The sequence below is a fragment of the Ailuropoda melanoleuca genome, chromosome 13, assembly GCF_002007445.2.
Source record: "Ailuropoda melanoleuca isolate Jingjing chromosome 13, ASM200744v2, whole genome shotgun sequence".
In the NCBI taxonomy this organism is placed as follows: domain Eukaryota; kingdom Metazoa; phylum Chordata; class Mammalia; order Carnivora; family Ursidae; genus Ailuropoda; species Ailuropoda melanoleuca.
In genome coordinates this window covers 6,095,020-6,118,893 of record NC_048230.1, presented here as the reverse complement: position 1 = coordinate 6,118,893, position 23,874 = coordinate 6,095,020, and the positions used below count along the sequence as shown (strand labels likewise).

General features: G+C 40.7%; 1 protein-coding gene across 1 annotated transcript in view; it reads right to left on the bottom strand.

Annotated features, from left to right (window-relative positions):
- Positions 1 to 364: 364 nt before the first annotated feature.
- NF1 (neurofibromin 1) overlaps positions 365 to 23,874 on the bottom strand; it is a 211,130-nt gene continuing 187,620 nt past the window's right edge. The window contains exons 52-60 of the mRNA XM_034640640.1: positions 22,780 to 22,902; positions 22,257 to 22,387; positions 21,967 to 22,067; positions 20,301 to 20,443; positions 19,883 to 19,929; positions 18,422 to 18,638; positions 2,834 to 6,954; positions 2,022 to 2,180; positions 365 to 1,191 (exon numbers count right to left, since the gene is read on the bottom strand). Coding sequence (XP_034496531.1) covers positions 6,812 to 6,954; positions 18,422 to 18,638; positions 19,883 to 19,929; positions 20,301 to 20,443; positions 21,967 to 22,067; positions 22,257 to 22,387; positions 22,780 to 22,902 — 905 coding nt within the window. The 3' untranslated portion in view covers positions 365 to 1,191; positions 2,022 to 2,180; positions 2,834 to 6,811. The remainder of the gene's footprint in view (positions 1,192 to 2,021; positions 2,181 to 2,833; positions 6,955 to 18,421; positions 18,639 to 19,882; positions 19,930 to 20,300; positions 20,444 to 21,966; positions 22,068 to 22,256; positions 22,388 to 22,779; positions 22,903 to 23,874) is intronic.

The window sequence follows — 23,874 nt, the reverse complement described above, 5'->3', positions numbered from 1 at the left end:
GATGCTGGGCTGTCCAAGCTGGTAGCCACATGAAACTATTTACATTTAATAAAGTGAGTTCCTCAAATGATAGCCACATTTCATGAGTTCGACAGCTGCGTGTGGCTGTGGCCACCATATTTGACAGTGTGCATATGGAACATCTCCCTCATCCCAGGGAGAGACTGGGCCGGGCTGCCTGAGCTCTCCCTCTGCTGTCTGACCAGCCCTTTGCTGGGGCAGCTAGGCCCTCTGGAGCCCTAGAAATTGGGCGAGCAGCGCCCCCTAACGACCACTGGTGGACATGTAGCAGGGTGGGAAATAAGCTTTTGTGGCTTTTATGTCAGTGAGATTTGGGGTTTCCTGGGGCTTTTTTTTTTTTTTAAACTATAGTATAAGTAGGACCTTTTTGCTTGTTCCAGTCTATTTAGTTTAATTGTATGATCAGTCTGAAGTACTTAAAAATTCTTATATTACCTTGTAGGGGAAGTTTCCAACTATGCTTTTTTTTTTTTTTGTCCCCTCAGCTGTGCTTTCTTATTTACTCTCCAAGGTGTACCCTAGGATCATTTGTTTGGATTTTAATTGGAAGTGCATTACATTTGGGAAGACTTGGCACTCTATAATATTCAGTTTTCCAACCTAGGACTGTGGTTTGTCTTTCCATTTCCTCAGCTCTTCAGACCGGCCCCTCACACGTCCGCCTTTTGAGCAGAGATGTGGTAGACTGAGTCAGCAGCAGTGGGAAGAAAATAAGGACAACACAGTGACTTTTTTATAAAGCAAAATTAATTCCTCTTAAAGAATTCCCCTCTCCCTACCCTCTGGGATTAAAATTGCTTCTCCATTATAAAAAGACTTAAACAAAAATTTTTTTGCTTTTTTCTAAATGCATGAGTTGACAAAATATGTTTTGGAAATTTCACTGATACATGAAATCTGAAAACCTGGATTACAGTTTTCAGTAGGCCTTTATTACATAGACAGAGGTTATCTCCATTTGGGTAGGGATTTTGCATTGGGATTGCTACTGTGAATGGGGTCTTTTTTTGGATGACATCTATTTCGATAGTTCCCTGATAACGTAGAGCCTTAGGTGTTATTCCGTAACCATGTGCTGAGGACCTGGAACAAGCATGACCGCTGTAACTGGAGGCTCAGAGTCCAGCCGGGGGCACAGGAACGGTTGATCTCAACACTGCTCATGAGAACCTGTTACAGAACCAAAAGAAAGAAGGGCCTGAATGGAGCTATTTCCAGGAGGTGCTGATGCTGGAGTTCATTTGTGAAAACAAGGGGTCCAACAAATTTTCCTCCATGAATGAATGAATGTGGCAAACTAAAACATGGACTATTTGGTAACGAAAAAGGAAACTTTTTTTGGTCTCCCGTAGAATCTTAGATAGAAGTATGGGGGCTACGTGTAGTGGGGTTTTTGCGTGAAGCATAGATCACCTAATTCTTTCCTGCCTTCCATCCACAGGTTACTGAGTCGGTAAGAGAGCATCCATTGCCAGCAACTTCTCATTGTACTTTGACTTTGGGCCAGACTCAAAGATACAGAGTGCCCCTATTTTTGCTGTTCTGGGGCTGAGGCATGTTTTTATTGAGTTAAAATGTAGAAAATTAGGGTGCATTCCCCAAAGTGGGACAAAAAGAATGGAGGGAAATAAAGAACAGAATGAGTGGCTCTCTTCTGGTGTGCTGCTTCCTGCCTGGATGCCGCCCCCCCGACTGTGCCCCCCAGGCCAGCTCACGCCCAGCCTCAGGTGCCTTCTCTATCACCTGAATTTCAAATGCTCACTGAATGTAACCCACCCGGACACACTTCTGGGTCATTTCTCAAGTCCCTGAGGGTGTCCCAGAAAGCAAGTCTGTGCAGGCAACAAATGGGCATGGGGCCCCACAAAAGATAAATAATATGGTTCATGTCCTCAAGGAGCTTATTGTCAAAGGATGGAGGGGTGTGGTCCAAGGGGTTACCACCCCCCCAAAGGAATCCCCAGTTTTGATTATCATGCATTAGGCCCCAGGGCAATCACCTCAGCAGCTTTCAACTGTCCTTCCCAGGACCTCCATCGCTGGAGTCTGCCTTTGCCTCAGAGGTTTGGGACGGGCCCAATCAGTGTCAGCAGGCTCTTCAGGTGAGGTACACCTGCTTTCTTAGTCTTCCCATAAACGGACAAGCACGCGCCTCAGACCTGCAGGAATCAGTTTCGTGGTGTTTTAGTCTTTTATTTAATGTCGGACACCGTTCTTCTCCTAAGGCTCAGCTCTGTCCCGGCTACAGGGTTTAGGCTGGATTCTTTCTCCATCTGGGAGTAGCCCACATAATGGGGTAAATAAAATAGTAAAGCTCGTAGCAGCTGAGCCAGAGAAAGTGTTTTCCGGTGTTTACACATGTCGTGTCATGACAGAGTCCATCGAGGGAGAGCTGAAAAGTTGGGAGAACTGTGGGATCCTAACACAGGCCCTCTGACTGCTCAATCTCGGGGTGTCCTGGCATTTCTGCCTAAGTGCTCATGTTAAAAGAAGTCAAGACAGCCAATTCCAGAGAACAGAGTCACCTCTCGGCTTGGCAGGTCCTGAAAAAGCATTTGATGGGGTTCAGGACATACAACCCGAAAATACAGCACCTTGGCATAGTGAAGATTTTAAGCTGAAGGAGTCTGAGAAAATGGTGGAGGCACACACTCTGACCTTGCTCCTGCCCTTCTGCCCTGAAAACAGGACAGAAAACCCTCCTGTGAGGGGCGTCCTCCCAGCGCCCAGAAAAAGAGCATCCTTATCTCCAAAGATAAGACAACGGCAACATGCAGGTCTTGCTAAGTGTCCCGGGGTTGGCTACACTTACCTCGTCCTCCCGGGCCTATCAGGTTCCTTCACGACTGCCGACTCGTCATCAGACCTGGCATAGAAACGCTCAGGGTTAACGGTTTCTCCGGGTCTTCATTTTCTTAGGAAGGCTCCTGGGTCACGTAAACGTGAGCTGCATGCATCTGGGCTGTGTGCTTCTCTTCTGTTGGGCTGTCCTTGTCAGTTTGATTTTCAGGCCCAGCCAGGGACCCGAAGACGCTCGAAGAAAACTCTTTCCTCCCCTACACATTTCACCAAAATTATTTTACTTTTGGTTTGGAGAGGTTCTGGAAATAGGTCTTTCCCACGGAGGGGTTGGGGGAGGGAGGAGAACCCAAGGCATCCTTAAAAGAAAGGAAATGGCTTTGAGGTTTCAAAAGATCAGGGAGAAGTTGAGCGGGGGGGAAGTGAGAAAACAGAGCTGAGGCATGTGAAGAAATTAAACAACTCCCCACATCTTAGAGCAGATTGAATTTACATTTTACTTAAAAAAGGGGGGGGTGGAGTACATACACAGGGAGGACAAGGGTGGGGAACAACAGTGGTCTGAGATGGAGCTCTACAATCTTCCCCTACAATGATCGGTTCTGACTGTTGGGCAGTATCTCTCCTGCTGGCGTACAGTATTAACAAGGTCGTAGACGAGGGAATTGCCAGAATCTAGGCCCAGATGGAAAGGAGAGGAAGTTACCATATACAATGTAAGTTTACAATACACAGCACTTTCTTTAAATGATGTGACGCAGTCGCAGGAAGAAGTTAACAATACTAACACGAGAATAATCAAATTTTTGTTATCCATGTACAGCAACTAACTGCTTTACAAAAAAGCAAAATAATACAATATATCATCACATGTATTTACAGTGTAGTAAATATACTTTTCTGTCAAATTTTACACAAACTATTTACAGGTGAATATACTGCTTTAAAAAAAATTGTGTGGCTGACACGAAGAGTGAATTTTTGTATAAGTCCATTGCATAACATTGAATAAGACATGCCTCATTATGCCCGGAGGGTTGGGAGGGGTGTAAAACAAAATGAGAAAACCAACAGGCCAAACTGAAAAACCCTAAAGCCCACTAAGCAGGGAGGGAGGGCTGCCAGCTTCCGCCCTGTGGGGGTGGGTGGCAGCTGACCGCTCACCGTGGCGTCCTCAGCGCCGGGCTCAGGACGGCACAGGGCTGGCACTCAGTAATGAACATGTTGGTCGAGTGGATGAAGGGCAGAGCCTCGCCGCTTTCCCCCAAAGCCAGTGAACCGTGTTCTCAATGTTGGCAAACAAGGGCCCACCCCTGGGACTGCACCAGTGATAAAACAGGTGGGTTATGCACAACGAAAACGTGAATTAATAATGTTTGCCTCTTTAAAAAAAAAATCAGGGGAAACATCCACAAATCCCGAATAAATGACTTCTAATGTATAGAACTTACGTTGGATTACGCAAAATGGGAAACCTGCCCTGAACTTCAGATTTCTCGCGCAGATCATGGTATGAGGCCTAAAAGAGTGTTTCATTTCTCAGGGGAAGCACATTGGGGAGACTTAGCTCATGTTCACTTTAGTTACTTGGAAAGCTAGATTTTCCTCAAAAGCCGGAAGTTCTCTAAACAAGGTAAATTTTAAACCTTAGTAGGTTTTCAAATTTCCAGGATGTACTGTTTTTGCAGTTCAAAGAAGGCTCAATTTTGATTTGTGCAACGCTGATCATTTCATGAGGTACTTCAAGTGAATTCATTCCATCCATTACACTAGAGGGAAATAATGAATAAATTTAAGAAATAGCATACCTTGGAGAACTTGTTATGGAAACATCACTATTTTTTAACAGAAAACCTTTGGCAGTTTCTCTATTTTGACGGGAGAAGCAAAAGAGCGTTAACAACACCCACCAGCATGCACCAAACCAACCAACAAAGAGGAAAAACATGGAACCACAATGATTAAAGGCTCACATCTGCCTTTTATTCCAGGATCCAAGAAGTTGCGATACCTCCTCAGAAGCACTGGGTCAGGGGGAACCAAGCCCTAACGGCAGCGTGGCATGGGGACGTTAAGGATCTATTTCTAAACTCAGTTCTCGTCTCAGCATCTCAGCGTCTCCTACAGTCCCAGCTGCTACTATGAACTCTCTACTCTAATGCAGCCTCTACAATAGTTAAAAACAAAAGTTTAGTTAAGTGCACCTGTCTTCAATATTTTCCAACAATTCTACGTCAAAATAACAACTAATACTAAAGTTTTTTCCTTTTATTTTGGCAAATAGTTCTTACTTTTCCCAGACTGTAAACAAATTAAAAAAACTAAATTCTTGTTATTTCTGAATATCAAAAGCAATTTTATTTACATTAACATATTACATTGTTACCGTGTGGATAAATGTGAAATGTGTTATATTATTAAAATCAGAACACTTCAATGTACCATTATTTATTGATTTAGCTGTGGAGTTTAATTTACTGAAATCCACTCATGAAACAGCACTACAGGAAGCTCCCCCTCCCCTAGGCTTCTTTTCCCCTCCCAAAGCCATTACATCGTAACATACAAAGGGAACCTGGGAGCAGGGGGATGATATCTTTTTGTAATAAATATGGTTTAGATCTAAATTGGAACATCCAGATACTAGTACTATGTTCACTGAAGTCAAATCATTTTGCATACTGCAGGTACCACAAAAAAATTGGATCTGCATTGCTATGGAAATTCCAACACCATGATAATCCATACCGTTCAGTATAGCAGCAACTCTTAAGGTCCCCTATTGTCATCCTAATGCAGGCTGACCAGTCCTTTCACAGTGATTAAATGCAATTCTATCATATAGAACCCAAATGTTCTGCTAAAGAGATTCCTGATTTTTTTTGGGGGGAGGGGGAAGATTGCAAGACACTTAAAATACATGTTATCGAAGAAATTTTTGATAATATACACCATACTCTGTGTTTCTGGGAAAATTATTAAACAAAATAAAAGCATCAGCTACTCTAAAAGTCACGTACCATTCCATTTTGCTATGGAGCTAATGCAAACATCTATGAAAATTACCTTCAAGGAACAATTTTCAGCACTTTGTTCACGGATTATTACCCTGCTCAGAATTATTTAGGAAAGAAGAGAAGGAGGGGAAAACACATAATTTTACTATACTTAGTATAGTTTTGGCTTATAAAAACAAAAAACAACAACTTTTAGTATATTTAAAAGATAATCAAATGGAGGAAAAAAATAAACTAGTTTGGATGACTGAGTTTGGATAAGGCCTCAGAACCCATCGCTTTAATTCGGTAATGTTAAGATATACGTGGTTATGCTTATTTTTCCTGTAATTATTGCTAATACTCAAGTGTTAGTACTTCTTAAGAACTCATTACAAAATACTAAATCCCTCCACCCCCCAAAGTACCTTGCCTGTGGCTTTATGGTGTGAAGTCACTGAGGCTTGACCTCTATGGTTCCTTCCGTTTCGTAAGGTAAAAAAAAGTCCACAGCTAAAAGTCAGATTAAACATACTGGGGTTATAGTATTATTTCTCCCATAAACTTCTATCTCGAAAAGTGTGTAAATAAGACTAACACTTTACTTTGTATGATGAAGAAGGGGAAAACAGAGAAGGCAGAGAGCTCTGTGCAAATGGCTTTCATAGCTGGCCAGTGGTAGCAGTATTCGAGAATTCATCCTCTTTCACAATTGGGATGTTCTCAGTTCAAGCGTCCTGACCTCCCACTTTCTTTGCAGTTGTTCTGAACACCTGCTTATACCAGACACACCAAAAGTAGAAGAAAAAAACAGTTAAAGAAAAAGCAGCATTAAATTTAGGCAATGCTTCCAAGAGTTGATCATCTGGCAACATGGCAGACGTGGGTGGGCTCATTATAAACATGAAGTGCAGCATCACAGCACGGTGGTGAGGGGTCACTAGTGATGAGCCCGTGTGAGTTAAGTCTGTTTGAAAAAGGAGAGGAAGAAAGCTTCACACGATCTTCTTAATGCTATTACGTTTGAAACTGCCAGCGCTTCTTTGCTTCTGCACTTGGCTTGCGGATCCGTGGCGAGTTCGTCCACTGTTACAGTGCCCAGTGGTGGGGGAGAGTTCAACGTGCTCCTTGTCGATTCCTGGAGAGAAGCAGAGCAGCCAGTCACTCCCCGTCCTCTGCATTTAAGCTCCAGGCCTGAATCTCATGATGCGTATACGAGATACACAACCTGGTGAACTGCTTTCGCACATTTCAACAGTCAACTGCTAGGATGTTTATAACAACCTTGCCACACAGAAAACGCCACGTTTTGTTAAGCACAATTTGCTATCACAGCAAAAAAACAGCGTAAGAAAAAAAAACGGAGAAGTTGCAAGGGAAAGCTAGAGGCAGGCAGGCTTGAGCTGAACGAAGGCTAGCAGCCACCAGGGAAGACTAGGGCTCCTTCCCTCCACATCATACCAGAAGCTTCCAGCAGAGGTCAGCTTCTAGCCACATATCCTTGCTGGTGTTCCTATACAAATATACTTCTCCAGTTGCACAAAGTACTGAAATTTGGCATTTCAAACAAAGGAAGATACTTTTTTTTTTTTTAATTCATAGTGCCTGTCCCCAAGAAACTCCAATATTTACTGAGAAAATAACATATGACAAAGGTCTTTGCTGAAGAATCTTTGCTTTAACGTTGTCAACTATGGCAAATCCCTTCATGTTCTGCACCTAAAATAGATGCCATGCATTTCTTCCATGGAGGAGACTTAACCTCCAAAAATTGGGCCCTACCATGAATTTTAGAAATAGTCCAAGCAGTGACTTCATAAAAGTAACCAGAAGCAAAACAACAAGATACTTTTTGTCCATTCAATTAGTAAGGATTGCAAATAAGACAGGTCACAGAAGAGTGGATACCCCGGGGAAGCACTGATTGGAAGGGGACAGGTGGGTGGTTTCTTGGGGGTGCTGGTAATGTTCTGTTTCTTGATGCAGATGTTGGATTTTTAAGTGTCTCCTTCTTAAAAGTTTACTAGGTTGTAAACTTGATCTGTGTACTTTTCAGTTACACTTCAATAAAATTTACCAAAATAATTAGTGATTATACCCACCTCTGGCATAACCTGGTGGGAGAGCAGAAAGCTGGAGAGCACTTTAGCAATTTATATCAAAACATAAAGTATTGCTTGATATTTACTGATATAGAAAGATGACCATAATTTTGAAGGGAAAAAAAAAAAAGGCTGGGAAAACATCTGCCAAATTTGTTACTTCTGGATGGTGTTAATTCAGGTAATTTTTACCTTATTCTTATCATACCATTTGGATTTTAAAATAAACATGAAATCTGAGAAAGGAAAAATACTCATTTTTGGACAAAGCACCATTTCTATATTATAGAAAATGGACACCGATCCAGACATCTACTTATTGGCTCCTGAGCAGGAAATGGATTTGGGACGATCTTCTAGGAGCCCCACATCATTTACATTCTGCCTTGCACTCAACTCAGAGTGTCAGGCATCTGGAGGCACGCTGCCAGGTTTCCACAGGCTCAATAAAGGTTTGCTGTGCGGAACTTATCGAAGGAACACTGGGCATCTGTGAGCGCTCCTTTGTGCCACAGTGCGCTGCGCTAGGGGTCTGGATACAGCTGAAGCACGTCCGCCGCAGCTCTCGGAGCTGAGCACGGTGGACCGGCATCTCCAATCCGCCCTGGTCCAGTCGTATGTGCGGGAAGATGAATGCAAGAAAGGACATCACAGTGTTCGCAGAACTTTTCTCTGGCTAAGAGAATTCTGGATGACTTTTATTCTCTTCTGCCTATGTATCTGCATCCTTTCCGGAGTGACTTTTTTTAAAGAAAATAACAAAACTGAAAGGAGGCTGCCCACCCCCTCCAGTGTGCCCTGAACTCCGCGGTTTGCGCAGGCTCTCTCCGCTGCCTTGCCTGGCTCCACAAGATAAATTCGACCCATTGTGCCTCATCTCCACTTCCTTCACCATGCATTCTGCTGCCTCTCTTCTTCTCTCCCTGCTCCTACGTGGCATTTACATTTCTTACGTTCTGCCTCTGCTACCACAACTTGCGTATGCATCTTATTTCCTCTACCAGAGTAAAAAGCACCTAGGAAAGCAAAGATCATTTATTATTCATTTTCATTTTCTGGTAAGATCTAGTTGGTATCTTTTTCAGTAAATATTGGTTGAACTGAATGCTTCCATTTTTAAATGTGATCATTGTAATTCAGAGCCCAAAAGCATGCAACCCCTGATCTCCAGGATGTGGTGCTGTATTTTGAGTGGAAAAGACCCCCTGAAATCTTTTATTTAGCTTCCTCCATCTGAAATTATCATGAACTTAAGTGCACCTAACTTTCCATTTCCTTAAATCTGCACGTGGCCTATGAGTTTGAGTCCACAGTTCCTTATGTGGGTTCTTATCTTTGATAGGAAATAAGATTGAGGCAAACCTAGGATTTAAAAAAAACAAGGGCCGGAAACAACTAGGAGACAGCCATCAGGAGGAGCCCAGTGTGGACCACCATGAGGAGGGCCTGTGGCTCTCTGCCAGCAATCTGCCACCCTGGGCTTGTTCTAGTGTGCCCACCTGTGACATGGCCTTGCCACCGCAAGACACTCCACTTGCTCTGGAGAGAAAGCAGTCATTACACTGCAAGGCGGCCATGCTTTTGTTTGAGGACCAGGGCCTGCTGCCCACTGATATTCTTAAGAATTAAAGTTACAGAAGTTGGGGTCACATAGATTAAGTCACCAGGTGAAGATTTCTTCAAAGAAATACGAAGGATATTCTACTTTCTGTTAAGCAAGTAACCTTCAGACCTCTAAATAAAATTTTAAAAGCCTTATTTATTCCCTGTTAAATTTTAAGGATAGAAAGCAAGGTATAAAGTGTTACACATGAGTACCTCTACTATGTAAAGAAAAGACACCAGAAGATGATGTACTAAAATGTTAATAAACAGTGATTATCTTAGAGCGGTGGGATCATGGGTGATTTTTTTCTTCCATTCTTCTGAATTTTCTAACTGTTTTCCTCATGAGCATGTGTTCCTTTTGGTAAAAAAACATTAAAGTATCACCAACTTAGTCCCATTACTCATGGCCAAAAGCTTCCATGCTATGTGAGAGGCTGATGTCCTACTTCCACTCTCAAATTAATTTTCATCTCAATTCTTGTTTTTGTATGTGTGTTTTCTGCCTACTCAGTGACCCAACTCTATAACCCACAGACAGGTAACGGGGGCATAACTGATTCCCAACTTCAGAGAAAAGCTGTTTTACTTTAAAGATCAAAGGGGAAGCTGACATAAACATCGTGGAGGGTCATTTTTAAGAAAAAAAATCAATTAAAAATGCATTGTATTTATACCAAGGTACAGGATCTTGGAGAAGCCAAGTTAGTAAGAAGCAGTGATCACGGTATCGGGTTCTGCCATTTCTGTTTCCAAGCATAATTAGCACGTTTGAGAATTTTGGCAGCAGTCCTTCATTTTGCCCTCCACAGTGAAATCTAGAAACCTCTCTAAGACGCTAGTGAAGGAGCTGGTCTTAGCAGTCCATAGGAAGAACTCTCCAATGGTCAGCCAGACTGCTCAAATGCAGACAGAATTCACCCTGCACTGGCATGGGCTATATTTTGAATTAGGGAGCAGACCCTGGTGTTGCCTCTCCGAGGCTTTGCACTCTGGTCTCTCTTAGGCCCCTCAGCACTGGCTCACCCTTCTGACCCTCAGTGGGCACAAAAGCAAAAAAAACCCCAAAAAACAAAAAACAAAAAAACCCATGAGGTGATGGAAAGGAAACCCTGAAGCCACCATCTGAATGAAACAAAGGTAAAAACTTTTGTGGTCCAGATTTCCTAGTTTAAATTCTCCCACAGAGGCTGTGGTCAAACATGTTTAGAAGTATTTGTATTTTAAGTCAGTTACAAACATGCAGGACAGAAGAAGCTGGAACTCTCTACAGCAGTGCCTTACTAAGCACTATGCTTTAGTGAATTGTGGTGGTTCCAGATAAAGATGAAATCCTAAATAAAAAGTGTTATTGGCCCGAATTTAGTAAATCAAGTGGGAAAAATGATTAGAGTGCATGAAAGTTAATTGAAGTTGTATGTCTATCTCCTCTGCTCGAACATGAGTTCCTTGAAGGCAGGTATCAGGGCTTATTTATTTTGACAACTAGGGATAGATCCAGCCTGACGAAAAATAAAACACTTCATTTTAAAATTTCACCTAATTTTTAAGCACCAAAATGGCTTTCCCAAACTGGAACCTGATACTTTCATGAAATAATAAAAGGATAGAATCCCTCTCAGTTCTTGAGAAGCTGAAGACAAATGGATTAGGTGATTTGTGAGAAGTCACAAAACAAAAAAAGTCACACTCCACAAAAAAGACAAATGACTCAAATCTCACAGCACCCGCAAGGCAGCTCCGGTGGGTTACCCGACTCTGCGTTGCTCAGTTGACTACATCTAGACGACGGCAAGCCCGTCAGAAAACCCTTATGACATACATGAGAAGGCAAACACATCGGAGGGCTCATTTTACATACAATGATGCAAACATGTCAGAAGACCCAGGATTGAGTCTTGGTGGGACCAGACCCTAATTTGGTTTTAGTTCTTAATCTGTCAATTACGGATAAGAGTAGATGTGCCTCTTTCAAAGGATTGTTAGAACACTCAGATAAGATAACCCATGTGAAGACTTTCTGCACATAGATAAAATAATTACTACCCAAATCAAGATGCTCCTAATACCCGAAATAAAAAAGACCAAGCGACATACTGAGAGGAGTATTAGAACAAATGCACAGTACTTGAATTTCACACTAGGATGTGCACCGAAGCTAATGTAAACAAGCACAAAATATAATAAATCTTTTAGAAGAAAAGGTAACCATAGCTTATTCTAATGGTACAGCAAATACCCTCGTGGGGACATGTTAATATGTGTTTAGAAGTATTTGTATTTTAAGCTAGATACACAAAACTGTAACTATAAGAATTAACAAAACTTTTAATGTACTTTCATCAGTTGCCAACTTCTTTTTGTATAATAGTTGCAGAGGAGTAAAAGAATACAAGGCAGCTTTTATAAATTAGATGTAAGTGTACTGCATTTTTCTTCTCAGTCCTTAGAGCTTACTCAAGACCATATTCCTGTTTTTACACACAGGTGACAGAGTACACAGCCAGCTTTAAATTCTAAGGAAATACTGGGATCGGATTTATGCTGGGGGAAAACAAGTATTTCCTAAGCTAAAAACTCTTCCCCAAACCACATACCCTCCTTTCCCTATTAACTCTCCCTCGGGTTTCCTGTTCACCGGCCTTGTTCGCCCGGGGCTGGGACTGCATGTTCTCTCGGAGGAGTGGAAGCAGCTCGTTCACGGACACAGGATGCATGGCCGCGCAGGGCCGGCGAGCACCAGACCTCAAAGCGGTGGGTTTACAAGTGCCTCAGGTGCTAAGCCAAACTGTGCCGACAGGGCTCTGTGAGTGAAGTCTCATGCCACGTGCTCGGGACGAGCGCGGGGGAAGCGGCATTCCGTGCAGAGATGGCGGAAGGAGAGAGTACCTTGATGAGGGGACAGCTGCATGAAAACTGCTGACTTAGAGCAAGGCAGAGAAGCTTCACGGACACAGGACGGAAGGAAAAACAAAAGGAAGTGATGTCCACATGATTTTTTAAAAGGGTGAAATACGAGTAGCTATTGGACAATTATTATGTTCCCTGGTTTTCAGAAGAAATCTGTTTTGAATTCTTGAACTCTGACCATTAATTTCCTACATATTACACTCTGTAAATAAATGTCAGAACTTACAATTTTACAGATAAATGTGTTTTTACCACCTTCTTTAGAATTAAGAATTTTAAGTCAAGAATTAAACTAAAAAAATTAAATGAAAAATCAGCAGAAATGACACCAAGCAATTGCTCAGTTTAAAATACTTTTTCTCCCTTAAATACAGGGTAATAATAACACAGAAAAAGATGGAGAAATATTAAGAAAGTACCAAACGAAGGTCTGGGGATACCATATGCAGTCCCCAAAACCTTAGTTTGTTTCAGAGATTGTAAGGAGTCTTCAAAGAGAGGCCTGTAGGTTTCTTCTAAGAGGGAGACATGTGAAACCTGAGGAACGTATCAGGAGTGTTACTCAGAACTGAGTCTACACGTAGAGAAACGGTTCTGACGCACTACCACTGTGCACACAGCTGTCACTGCTCCCAGCTGATTCACCCAGACTCCCAGCGGGGGGAAGGGCTACCTTTAAGAAGCAGAGTGAGTGAATAACTGACGGGCTTGGACACAGTCCCAAAATAAAGTGGAAGAGATGAATTTAAAAAAACAAAACAAAAAAAGCTCAGCTGAACAGGTTTTTGCTCTAAAAAACTTGATCCTCCAATACTAACAGTAAAATAAATGATCAAAGGGGGGAAAGATTNTAAAGTGGAAGAGATGAATTTAAAAAAACAAAACAAAAAAAGCTCAGCTGAACAGGTTTTTGCTCTAAAAAAATTGATCCTCCAATACTAACAGTAAAATAAATGATCAAAGGGGGGAAAGATTTTTTTTTCCTAGTAAAAAACATTTAAAGTAGATCACATGGTTATTTTGTTCAAAAAATTATTATACACACCTCCCATTTTTTGAGGTCCAAAATACGTGATAAAAGACCTGAGTCTTCCAAACTTGTGTCCCTTTGATCTATAATACAAAGTACAACACAACAAGCCGCACAAAGGAGGTCAGGATAGTTCTCTGTGCACACCTTCCCCTCGTACCCTGAACTCCATCTGAGGGCAGGTATCGTGCGCTACCCGCTCCTCCTCTTCCCTCGGTCTAAAAGAGCTCCTCGCATACAGTAAACGATGAATCTCTGTAGGGTAAATATCTGGAATTCTGGTTATGTTCTACAGAGCACTGTCCTATTGATCTTGCACTTAAAATCAAAGAACTTGTGTACACGTAGAATTTGTCAGAAGGAAGTAAAACTTTAGCTCAAAACCCAATACTGAGATCCACAGGCAAAAACTGTCAAGTCTTTGGTGACCAGGGTCTCTCTCATCTTAAAGTGTCCCAGATTACCTCGTGTACACCTACAAAATGGGTGTTCAATTGTTTACTGAATTAAATTACAGTGTGAAGATCATCAGGACACCTTGGCAGAGTATTAAAATTTAATACACTGGAAGTGGATCTACTGAATTTCCTAATGAGTACTAAGTCCATATAATTCTGTCTGGATTTTTATTTCTAGCGTACTTGCTCTTCCACACGTAAAGAGGATGCAGGGAGACTGCAGCTGAGAACATGATACAGCATTCAGAGCTATGGTTTTAAAAAGGCTTCTCTGCTCATTACCTAAGAGGACCACTCATGGCTTGGGCTTAAGCAAGCGAGAGCCCCCCCCCCCACACACACAGCATTTTTAAGTGGATAGCTTGGTTTTTCTAGCTCTAATCCTGGTTCTTCCATTCATGTCAGGATAGCTCAGCTATCCTGGACCTAACGGGGGACTACAAAACCAATTTGGAATATTCTTATATGTCAGAGAGTAAATTTTATGGATTCTCTTCAAGGTTCTCTTAGTGACATTTGGGAAAATCTGAAGAGGCAGAGTTTTATGTTCATTTGGCTAAAAGGTTAATACAATTTTACATGTACTGAACTCCACCGACAGCTCCACTGATGCCACGTTCAATTTCAACTAGGGGGGGAGTCAGAAGACCATCATCTACACATTTTAAGATACAGATTTAGAAAATAATCCTCCTTGTGCTAAGGGGATAGACAAGTGAGCTATGATAATCTGTCAGGAAGAATGCATTTTCAGAGACAATTGCTTTATATAAGTGACCAATACTTCCTCAAAAGCTGGTGGCTGATGAATTACCCCCCAAAAATAAAGTAATACTTTATTTAATTAAGGTTTAATGCTTGGGAGTGGGAGGGAGTTCATGAATCTCTTATCTAGCTGATTTGACAGCAGAGAATGCTGGTTGGTGACCAAAAAGAAAATACAGCTTAGTGGCTGATCCTGCTAAGTACCAAAGATCTAGAAAGCAGAGTCTTGCATTGACAAGGAAAGTCTGCAGCAAAGAGCTGAGCTCTATGCAGATCAGTGACTTCTGCTTTTCGACACAGGGCAAGAGAGTTTTCAGCCTCTTAAACCTTGAGAGAGACTGGGCCCAGATTAATGTTGGTAATCTGACGGCAAGCCACATTTGTGCTCCATTTCAGGGCGTGACATGAAATTTCTTTAAATACTTCTGCTTGGGGAGTGCCTGGGTGGCTCAGTTGGTTGGGTATCTTACTCCTGGTTTCGGCTCAGGTCATGGTCTTGAGGTCACAGAATGGAGGCCTTGCGACGGGCTCCACACTCAGCTGGGGGTCTGCTTTCTCCCTCCCTCTCCGTCTGCCCCTCCCCCTGCTTACGTGCTTTCTAAATAAATAAAATCTTTAAAAATAAATAAGCAAGCAAGTAAGTAAATAAATAAATACTTCTGCTTGGGACTTGGCTGATGGGAGTGGAGACAGGAACCTATTTTGATTTTTATACAGCCAAACAGCAAAGCTGAAATGCTAGGCTGAGTTGAGAATCCGAATAAGATTGATCATTTCTTTCAGCCCTTTGATATCAGCAAATTCAGCTCCATAAAGAATTCAGGAATATAAGATTACATGCGGCTAAAGCTACAAAGCAGTATACCTAATTATAAATGAAGAATTAACTCTTAAAGAGGTATTCTGTAACAGCAAATGGCAAAAGCACAGTAATTAGATACATAGATAAATCAGGATCCTTTCATGGAGATGAGCCCACAATTTAGAGATACAAATGGGTTTGTTTCATAGAAAGTGAAGTCACTGTTGAAAAGATAAACCTTTTTCCAAAAACATGTAGTAAAATAATCTGGCAAACCAAGGACACACAATTTTCAATTCAAAGCCAGAAAATGCTGAACACCATGATTCTACTTAATTAATTCTACTGCTTTTAAAGCTTCAGTTTGCTCTGAGAATAGTCAAAGGCTTCCAGGCTGTGGTCGTCTATTCAAGCAGCCATCTGAAGAACTACAAAAAGTGACACTATTGGTATAAAACTGTAACCAAAACCACATACACAATTTTCTGATTTTTAGAAACAATTCTAAATAAGAGGTTACAGGATAGGACTCTTTTTTAAAACAACCAACACAGGATATAAGCAATTAATGAACTAGTAGGGGGACCTGTACTGCTACCTTTGTTTTTAACCTAGTTATTTTATGGTCTCCGTTAGTGGGCAAAGATGGGCAGAAATCTCTCTAACAATTAGTCTGGGTGTTTAAAAAAAAAAAAGTTAATATAGAAACAAGTAATCATTTTGACAGGTTTAACACCACTTCAGTAGCCCAAGAGGCAAAAGTTCGATCAAAATAAACCAAACTTTAAAAATAAGAGGGCAAATATAGATAGAGTCTATGAATTTTCTAATTGTCATTAACATTATAAAGAATAAGTAATTCAGAAAACAGAGAGCTATATGGAAAAAAGGAGTGGTGGACTTAGGGTAAGGCAGATGGAAGTAATGAGACAGCAATACATAAACAAATAAATGAAAGAAACAGGGACACAAAGGGAGGGAAGAAAGCTGATGGACAGATCACAGATATGCGAGGCAATGAATGCTGTAGGAAGAGCACTGGCCCCGGTTCTGGATAAGGACTGTGTGATAAAGCAATTACCTTAGCTCTTCTAAACCCCAGTTTCCCCATCACCCTTGACATGGTGAGCCTAGAACAAAATGATCTCTACAGTCCTCCTTAGCTCTAAAATGCTAAGATTTGGAGGTGGGGGGGGGTATCGTGCAGTGGTGGGGGAGAGTTCAGTAGCTGCAATATCTAGAAGAAAGTACATTTTAATTTTTTCCCTGCCTTTAATGGTTGAAACGCTGATAATGGGGCAAGACCACAAGCATACCCTCAGGCAGTGTTTCTCACACTCTAGCATGTGTAAGAATCACCTGTAGTGTTTATTAAAACAGACTGCTGGCTGGCCCCACTCTTGGAGTTTCTTATGCAAGAGGTCTGGGGTGGGGCTCTAGTATCTGCATTCTAGTGAGCTCCCAAATGATGCTGATGCTGGTCTGGGGTCATAGTTGGAGAAACATTGTCCTAGGGAATAAGTGACAGAGGGTAAACGGACATGGTTCTATGTGGAAGAGACATTGTCCAGATTTCTCTTATTTCTTGGAGGAAAAAAAGAATCTGACTAGGTGTGGTAAGAGGATTGATAGATAAATGCTGAACCAAACAATTTGTTTCCTCTGCTGACCAAAGCTTAATAGATGAATATAGTTAATTTAATACAATGGTTTGTAATATGAATTGGATATTATATTTGCCAAGTTCTTCAGGTCTTCAAAACTAAGTATGTTTAAATATTCAAGCAAAACTGGGATTATAAAACAGGGATTCTATTCATGTGTCTTGAACACCACAAAACAGTTGTAATACATCACTAGGCTTTTAAAAAAAAAATCCATGCTAACACCTAAAAAGGAATGATGTACAGTAACTATACGTCGGTGCTTCATAAGTAAAATTTTCAGATAATGGAACTTTAAACACAAAACTTTTTAAAAATTGTCACCATTTTAGAAGGGTATCACTCTGAATGGAAAACATGACCACATGGAAGCTTTCCCTCACTACCTGCTGTCATCATCACACAAAATGGCGTCAGTTCTTCAATGAATAACACACCTCTAGGGTCGACCAGAGTTGTAGGAAACCATTCACTGTGACACTGAATGAGCCCAGAAGTCTACAGGTTTGCCATTTCTGCCATCTTGTGCATCTCAGGCCTGCTCAGGCTGTTTGCTATTATTTCTCAGTGTATCCACCTCTCAGCTCCACGTGGCACTGGCATACTTCTCCCATGTGGAGCTAAGACTGACTCTGTGGCATATGCANCCATCTTGTGCATCTCAGGCCTGCTCAGGCTGTTTGCTATTATTTCTCAGTGTATCCACCTCTCAGCTCCACTGGCACTGGCATACTTCTCCCATGTGGAGCTAAGACTGACTCTGTGGCATATGCTTATGTGCTTTAAGATGTTATTTTCTTGAGATGACGTTTCTCTGGTTGTTGATTTTCCTAGATTTTCAGGTTGGTCTCTGGATGGTTGAATTGTGGCTGGCAAGAGGGACATGGGGTACTACCGTACTTTGTGTATCAGAGACATGGAAGCCCTTAGGGCAAGGCTAGTATATCTAGTAAAGGAATTCTAATTCTCTTCACTTCCAGGGAAAGGTACCTTAGACGCTGCTCTTCCTGCCCAAGCTCTAAATACTTATCAACCTTAGAACACTATATGAACACTCTAAACATTTCACTATCTTATGAGTAACTGTTTGAAGGTAGAAAGCTTTATAGAATAACAAAATTCAAGTCAGCTATAAGGTAAAGAAGAAATGTAAGATGAACCTCATGATAAAAAGGAGCAAAATCTACTATAACCTGATAACAAGGGAAGTCCTGGTGGTGGTATATGAATATTATTGCTCAAATTTATATAAAGATGACATTTACTAACCTGGGGAATGCTGGGAAGTTGCAAGTGAGGTCATGGAATTAGAAAGGTTAAGGTTAGCAGTAATACTAAGCTGGCTCTGCACTGCAGGAGGATAAGGAGAAGTGGGTGTCAGGAGGGACTCCTCACTGGTTTCTTCATCAATTCCAGGCAAATACGTGTCAATCAAGGCATCAAGAAACTTAACAATAAGCTCAGCATAGTCTGGGATTTGTGTTTGCTGTAATGGAAAATAGGAAATTATTTTAGCTCCATTCTTTTTTTCTGTAAATCCCCTTTGAAGCCAAAAAAGATTAACTCAATTTTTGTTTGGGCTTAATGTACTATTTTTCTTCTTTTGTACTAGAGAGCATTGAAAAAGGGGGTGGCGTAGTATTTCTAGACTACCATGGGACTTAGAACCGGGAACTCTTCAGCTGACACCTACAGCTTCCAGATGAACCTGCAATTACTAAGAGCCACACAGAGGCAAAGGCTGAATTAATCCCGAGCCAATAAAACCATCAGCAATGACATGTAGTCGATTTTCCAAAACGGAGAAAATGAGTGGAGGATCATCATGCCAGCTACCAGTTAGAGACTCAACCGACCACTGCGGGGGCAGAGGGTCACTGGCAATCAAATACTAACCTTCCGGCAAGATATACTTCATTTCTAGGAATTCAGGCCCATTTTTTAAATGACAGCCTTTGTATATCAAGAGATATTCAGTAATAACTGAACAAAATAAAAAACGAAATACCTAACTCTTAAAACTAGAATAAGATTTAGATAATTCACCTTGGATTAGCACCCCTGTATCTAGAACACTAAGGGAACTGTGGGGGGAAGAAACAGAAGTCCTGCCTTCAAGGAATCTCAATCCATCTGGAGGGACCATATATAGAGAGAATAATTAAAAACACATTTCTGTAGCACTATATCAACTAATGCCAATCAAAGAAAAAAATGCACAGGAACAAATAAGGATATATTCTGGATAAAACTGAATCTAATCCAATAGGCTGGAAGGAAAAATGTTTTCATGAGGAAATTTTTTTTCATTATGTAGTTTTTTTAAAAAACTGAGATTTGACATATAACATTATATTAGTTTTGGGTCATGAGGTAGATTTTAACCATAGGTCATGCTCCTTCCTAATTACAAGATACTTAAGTGTATGCATTATGATCATCAAACACACAAGTGACTGAGAGCCAAAAACTTTACAGAGGTTTATCATACCCTTCTGAAGGGTCAAGCATAAACTGAACGGAGTTGTTTTTGTAAAAACTGATATATGAACCTATTAAAGGTGCTGCCTCTTAGAAAGAATCTTGTGGTGGAAAACATTTTATAAAAATAACATTATGTGTTTATCGTGAATCATCATTCTGGTTTTCAGCATACTGTGTGTTCTTAAAGCACGCACACTAATATGAATAACTTCCATTTTGTCAATAGAGAAAAACAGATTTTCTTACCTTTGAAAAGGGTCCTGCAAACCGCCACAAGCCATTAAAACCAAAACCTGCAACGAATCGAATGTTATTCTTATAATAAGCACGACACTCTTAATCTTAACAGAAATTAAATAAGTTATATGGCTGATGACATTTAAAACTTACACGCACATTGAAAACATTTTGTCAGAATGAATGTCAGAGTAGACTAAAACTCACTCAGTATAAAACCATACTCAGTATAAAACCATATTTTAATCTTAAGAAGTTGTAAACCGGTTACTAATTGAACATATAATGAAAAGACTAAAAAATGGCATATGGAGAGAGAAATATGAACAAGCCTATCCCTTATAAAAAATCCTTTGGTGGGTGCATTCTGTAACAGTGACACACTAGCAAGTTCACCAACCAGCCTCCTCCCGAGACACTGATTTACTTTGTAGGTAAGATGTTTGGTACTGTGGTGGGGATTCTTCATGGTACACCACGCTCTGCACGATTCCATGAATTGGATTTAACAAATTTGGATCTTGGCACAATGACAACAGGGTGTTGATCTTTGAGTCCAATAAATTGTGCCTAAACAAAAACAAACAAACAACAAGTAAACACAAGAACATTTTAAAGGAAAATTAAATGGAAAATATACACCGGAAAATGTCATATATTCCCCAGAACAATGTGATAAAAATGAAGGGAGAGGAATGTTTTTTACTTTCTGGTGCTTTTTCAAATTTTGTATAAATAAATGTATGAATTTATTTTTTTGGTCTATCCTTTTTTTGTTGTTCTTATTTTTTAATTCTTATTTTTTAAAAATATTTATTTATTTATTTATTTGAGAGAGAGTGAGTGAGAGAGCAGGGGGAGGAGCAGAGAGAGAGGGACAAGCACAGAGCCTGATTGACACAGGGCTTGGTCTCATGACCCTGAGCTGAAATCAAGAGTCTAGCACTTAATCCACTGAGCCACCTAGGTACCCCTTTTTTGTTATTTTTAATCATCAAGAAAAACATGGTAAAAACAACCAACTAGTACTGTCACATACCCATTTTTATTATATATGGTGACTCTTTGCTCAAGATAAGGTTGGCTTCTGTCACTTGGTATGTTTTAGGACCATTTTTTTCTGCTGACTGTTGGTATGTACCCAGGGAGTTAAAACTAAATTTAATATCAATCAATCAATGCTTAATAAGTGCTGAATCAGATCGGTTAAGGAAAGCAAAATTGGTGTGGAGGTGTGGAATATTTGATCTAATTCAAAATTCAGAGGAAATTAACTATGTCTAACCTGGCTGTGCTGCATTAATAGAAATAACCCAGAGCCAACTATATAAAATTCCAAAATTCTAAAAGGAGATCAAACAAAAATAAGGAAATAATGATACCACATAGAAGGCCCATATCAGGAACAGGATTTCTCAGGTTTCTTTGGGTTACTGAGATTTCAATAATTTGAGGCTAATATGATCTTAGCTCTTAAGAGAGAATAAAATTCATCTCTGACATAGAAGATTTTTTTTGTTTTCACTCAGCTGTGGATAAATACAAAAGCTCTACCAAAAAAGAAACCAAAACAGGTACATACAGTGTCTAGTGAGTGGTTTGCTCCTAAGTAAGGAAATGAACAATGCTCATCACCATGAAGCACTAAAGAAAATCAGCAAGAGGAGGCGCCTGGGTGGCTCAGGTGGTTAAGCGGCTGCCTTCAGCTCAGGTCATGATCCCAGGGTCCTGGGATCAAGCCCTGCAAGGGGCTTCCTGCTCAGCGGGGAGCCAGCTTCTTCCTCTGCCCCTCCCCCTGCTCATGCTCTCTCTCCCTCTCTCAAATAAATAAATAAAATCTAAAAAAAAAAAAAAAGAAAAGAAAAAAGAAAAGAAAACCAACAAAATAAAAAGATGTTTTTTTCCCTAACAGGCCAAAACTAGTCTAGGCCCCACTAAACCCACTGTCTCTAAGCTAAAACCTGTATCATACTGTCTCACATTCCCCTCTCCACAACCAGGGAACATTATTGGATGATATTTTTCCTAAGCTTTTATAAAACATACAACTTCAAGACAGATACAGAAGTTAAACACAAACAGGAGATACTTACACGACAGGAAAGACCTTGGGGAAAACAACACTGGCTTCCGCTAAGTATTCATAAAGAATTCGCTGATCAAACTCATCTGTGGTGTATTTTACCAGCGTCGCCTGCCGAAGGGCGAAAAAGTCAACAAAACACATTTTATCTTGTGGCTGAGTTCTATGTTCTGATGAGAAGCAGAAGATAATCTTCGTTTCATGTTTTTAATATCTAAGGGCCTCCTAAGAGTAGACTGGAATAAAAACTTGAGGGCAGCCCCCCTCCCCCACACCACCACCAAAAGGCAAAAACTTTACCAGAACAGTAAGAAGAAGTGCTTGGATCTTCGGATCAGTAAGTACTTCTTCATCCAAGAGAACATTTGATTCGGACACTGAAACTTTGCGTAAATGTGGGTGTTGTTGTGATGAGGAAATCCTCTGAGTTTCTGCAGTAAGATACGGGTTAAGACGATCAGCTGTAGTAACCCAACATATACGCTAGACACCACTTCACCTAACATATTTTAATGTTACTTCTAAAATTAAATAGCTTTCTAGTAGGCACTTAAAACAGCAACACAAACATCATACAGAATTAATAGTCACCTATACAAAAGTTCTAGCTGGCTGTTTACAATGCTGTATATCATATATATGATTACTTTTTATACAGGTTTCAGGATAACTTTCATTTTAAGGACTGCACAGCTTATCTTCTGAAAAAACGCAAATGCGTCTACATTTCATCCTAAAGATTCTAAGAAATGGCTGGAAAGCAAATATGGCTCTCCCACCTTATTTTCAATGATCTAGATCAATTATTAACTCTGTTTCTCACCCATTTCATAATCAGTTTCTGCTACTCTCCTCATTTTGGGGGGTGTTGTGATCCCTGATTCCATTTCTTGCCTTTTAGGAGCCTTTGTGTCTGATATCAAGTGATCAAAACTTTTCCTTGTTCCTATAAACAAAAGTTACAGAATATGGCAGTTCATTAACCACAGTGTCTGTGAATAGGATTATACTAAAAAGAAAATGTTTGGACATCAAGTGTTTAAGTTTTCACTTAAGGACCCAAAGAAAGCTCAAATATATCCCTGGGGCAGAGTTTCTCTCCTTTGTTCTCCATCTTGTCAAGGAATTTTGGCCCCATGGCTTTGCATCTGAGGACAGGATGTACCTTATTGGTCCAAATTAGACTGAGATCACATTCACTACACTGGAGGTAAACCGAGCTCCGCCATCAAGTACAATATTTGATGATGAATACAGGGGTATGCACTGTTCAGTAGCAAAGATCAACTATGTCTGAACAGCTTTTTTCAATTTAAGAAATTCTGCTCGTGGCAAGAATTAGTCATTAACATAAGAAAACTTTCCAAACGTAGGCAAGATCACAGTTTGATTTTAATTCTTTAATCTCTGAAAACAATATTTGCATGCTTGAAAGTACTAAGTAATAGATCTACTGGGAGATGCTTCAAAAACGGCTAGTAGTACAGCAGCACCTCCACGTGGCTTTGAATCTCTCTAGCATGCATCACTCTACGTGAAATCCCTTTCTCTAGTCAAAGTACCGAAAATGGATTATTGGGACTTGCACTAAGTCTCATCTGCTCTACTTCACACATCACCCCAAACCTGATTCCTCTTCTCCATTCTCCCTTTGCTCCTGCTCTAGTGGAGGTCCACACCATCTCCTGTTTGGATGCTCTGTCTCTTATACGGTCCCCTTGCCAAACATCTCTTCCTATTTCTCCATGCTGGAGCCAGAAAAACTTGCCTAAGAACAAAATTTGGTAATGTTCCTTCCCTACTTAACGATCCCTGCTGGGTACGTGGCTAAGTTTCTGAATGTGGGATACAAGTCTCCCGTGGTCTGCTTCCAATCCTTTGCTAGCCTAGTTACCTACAGGTTCTTTTCCTGACTTTT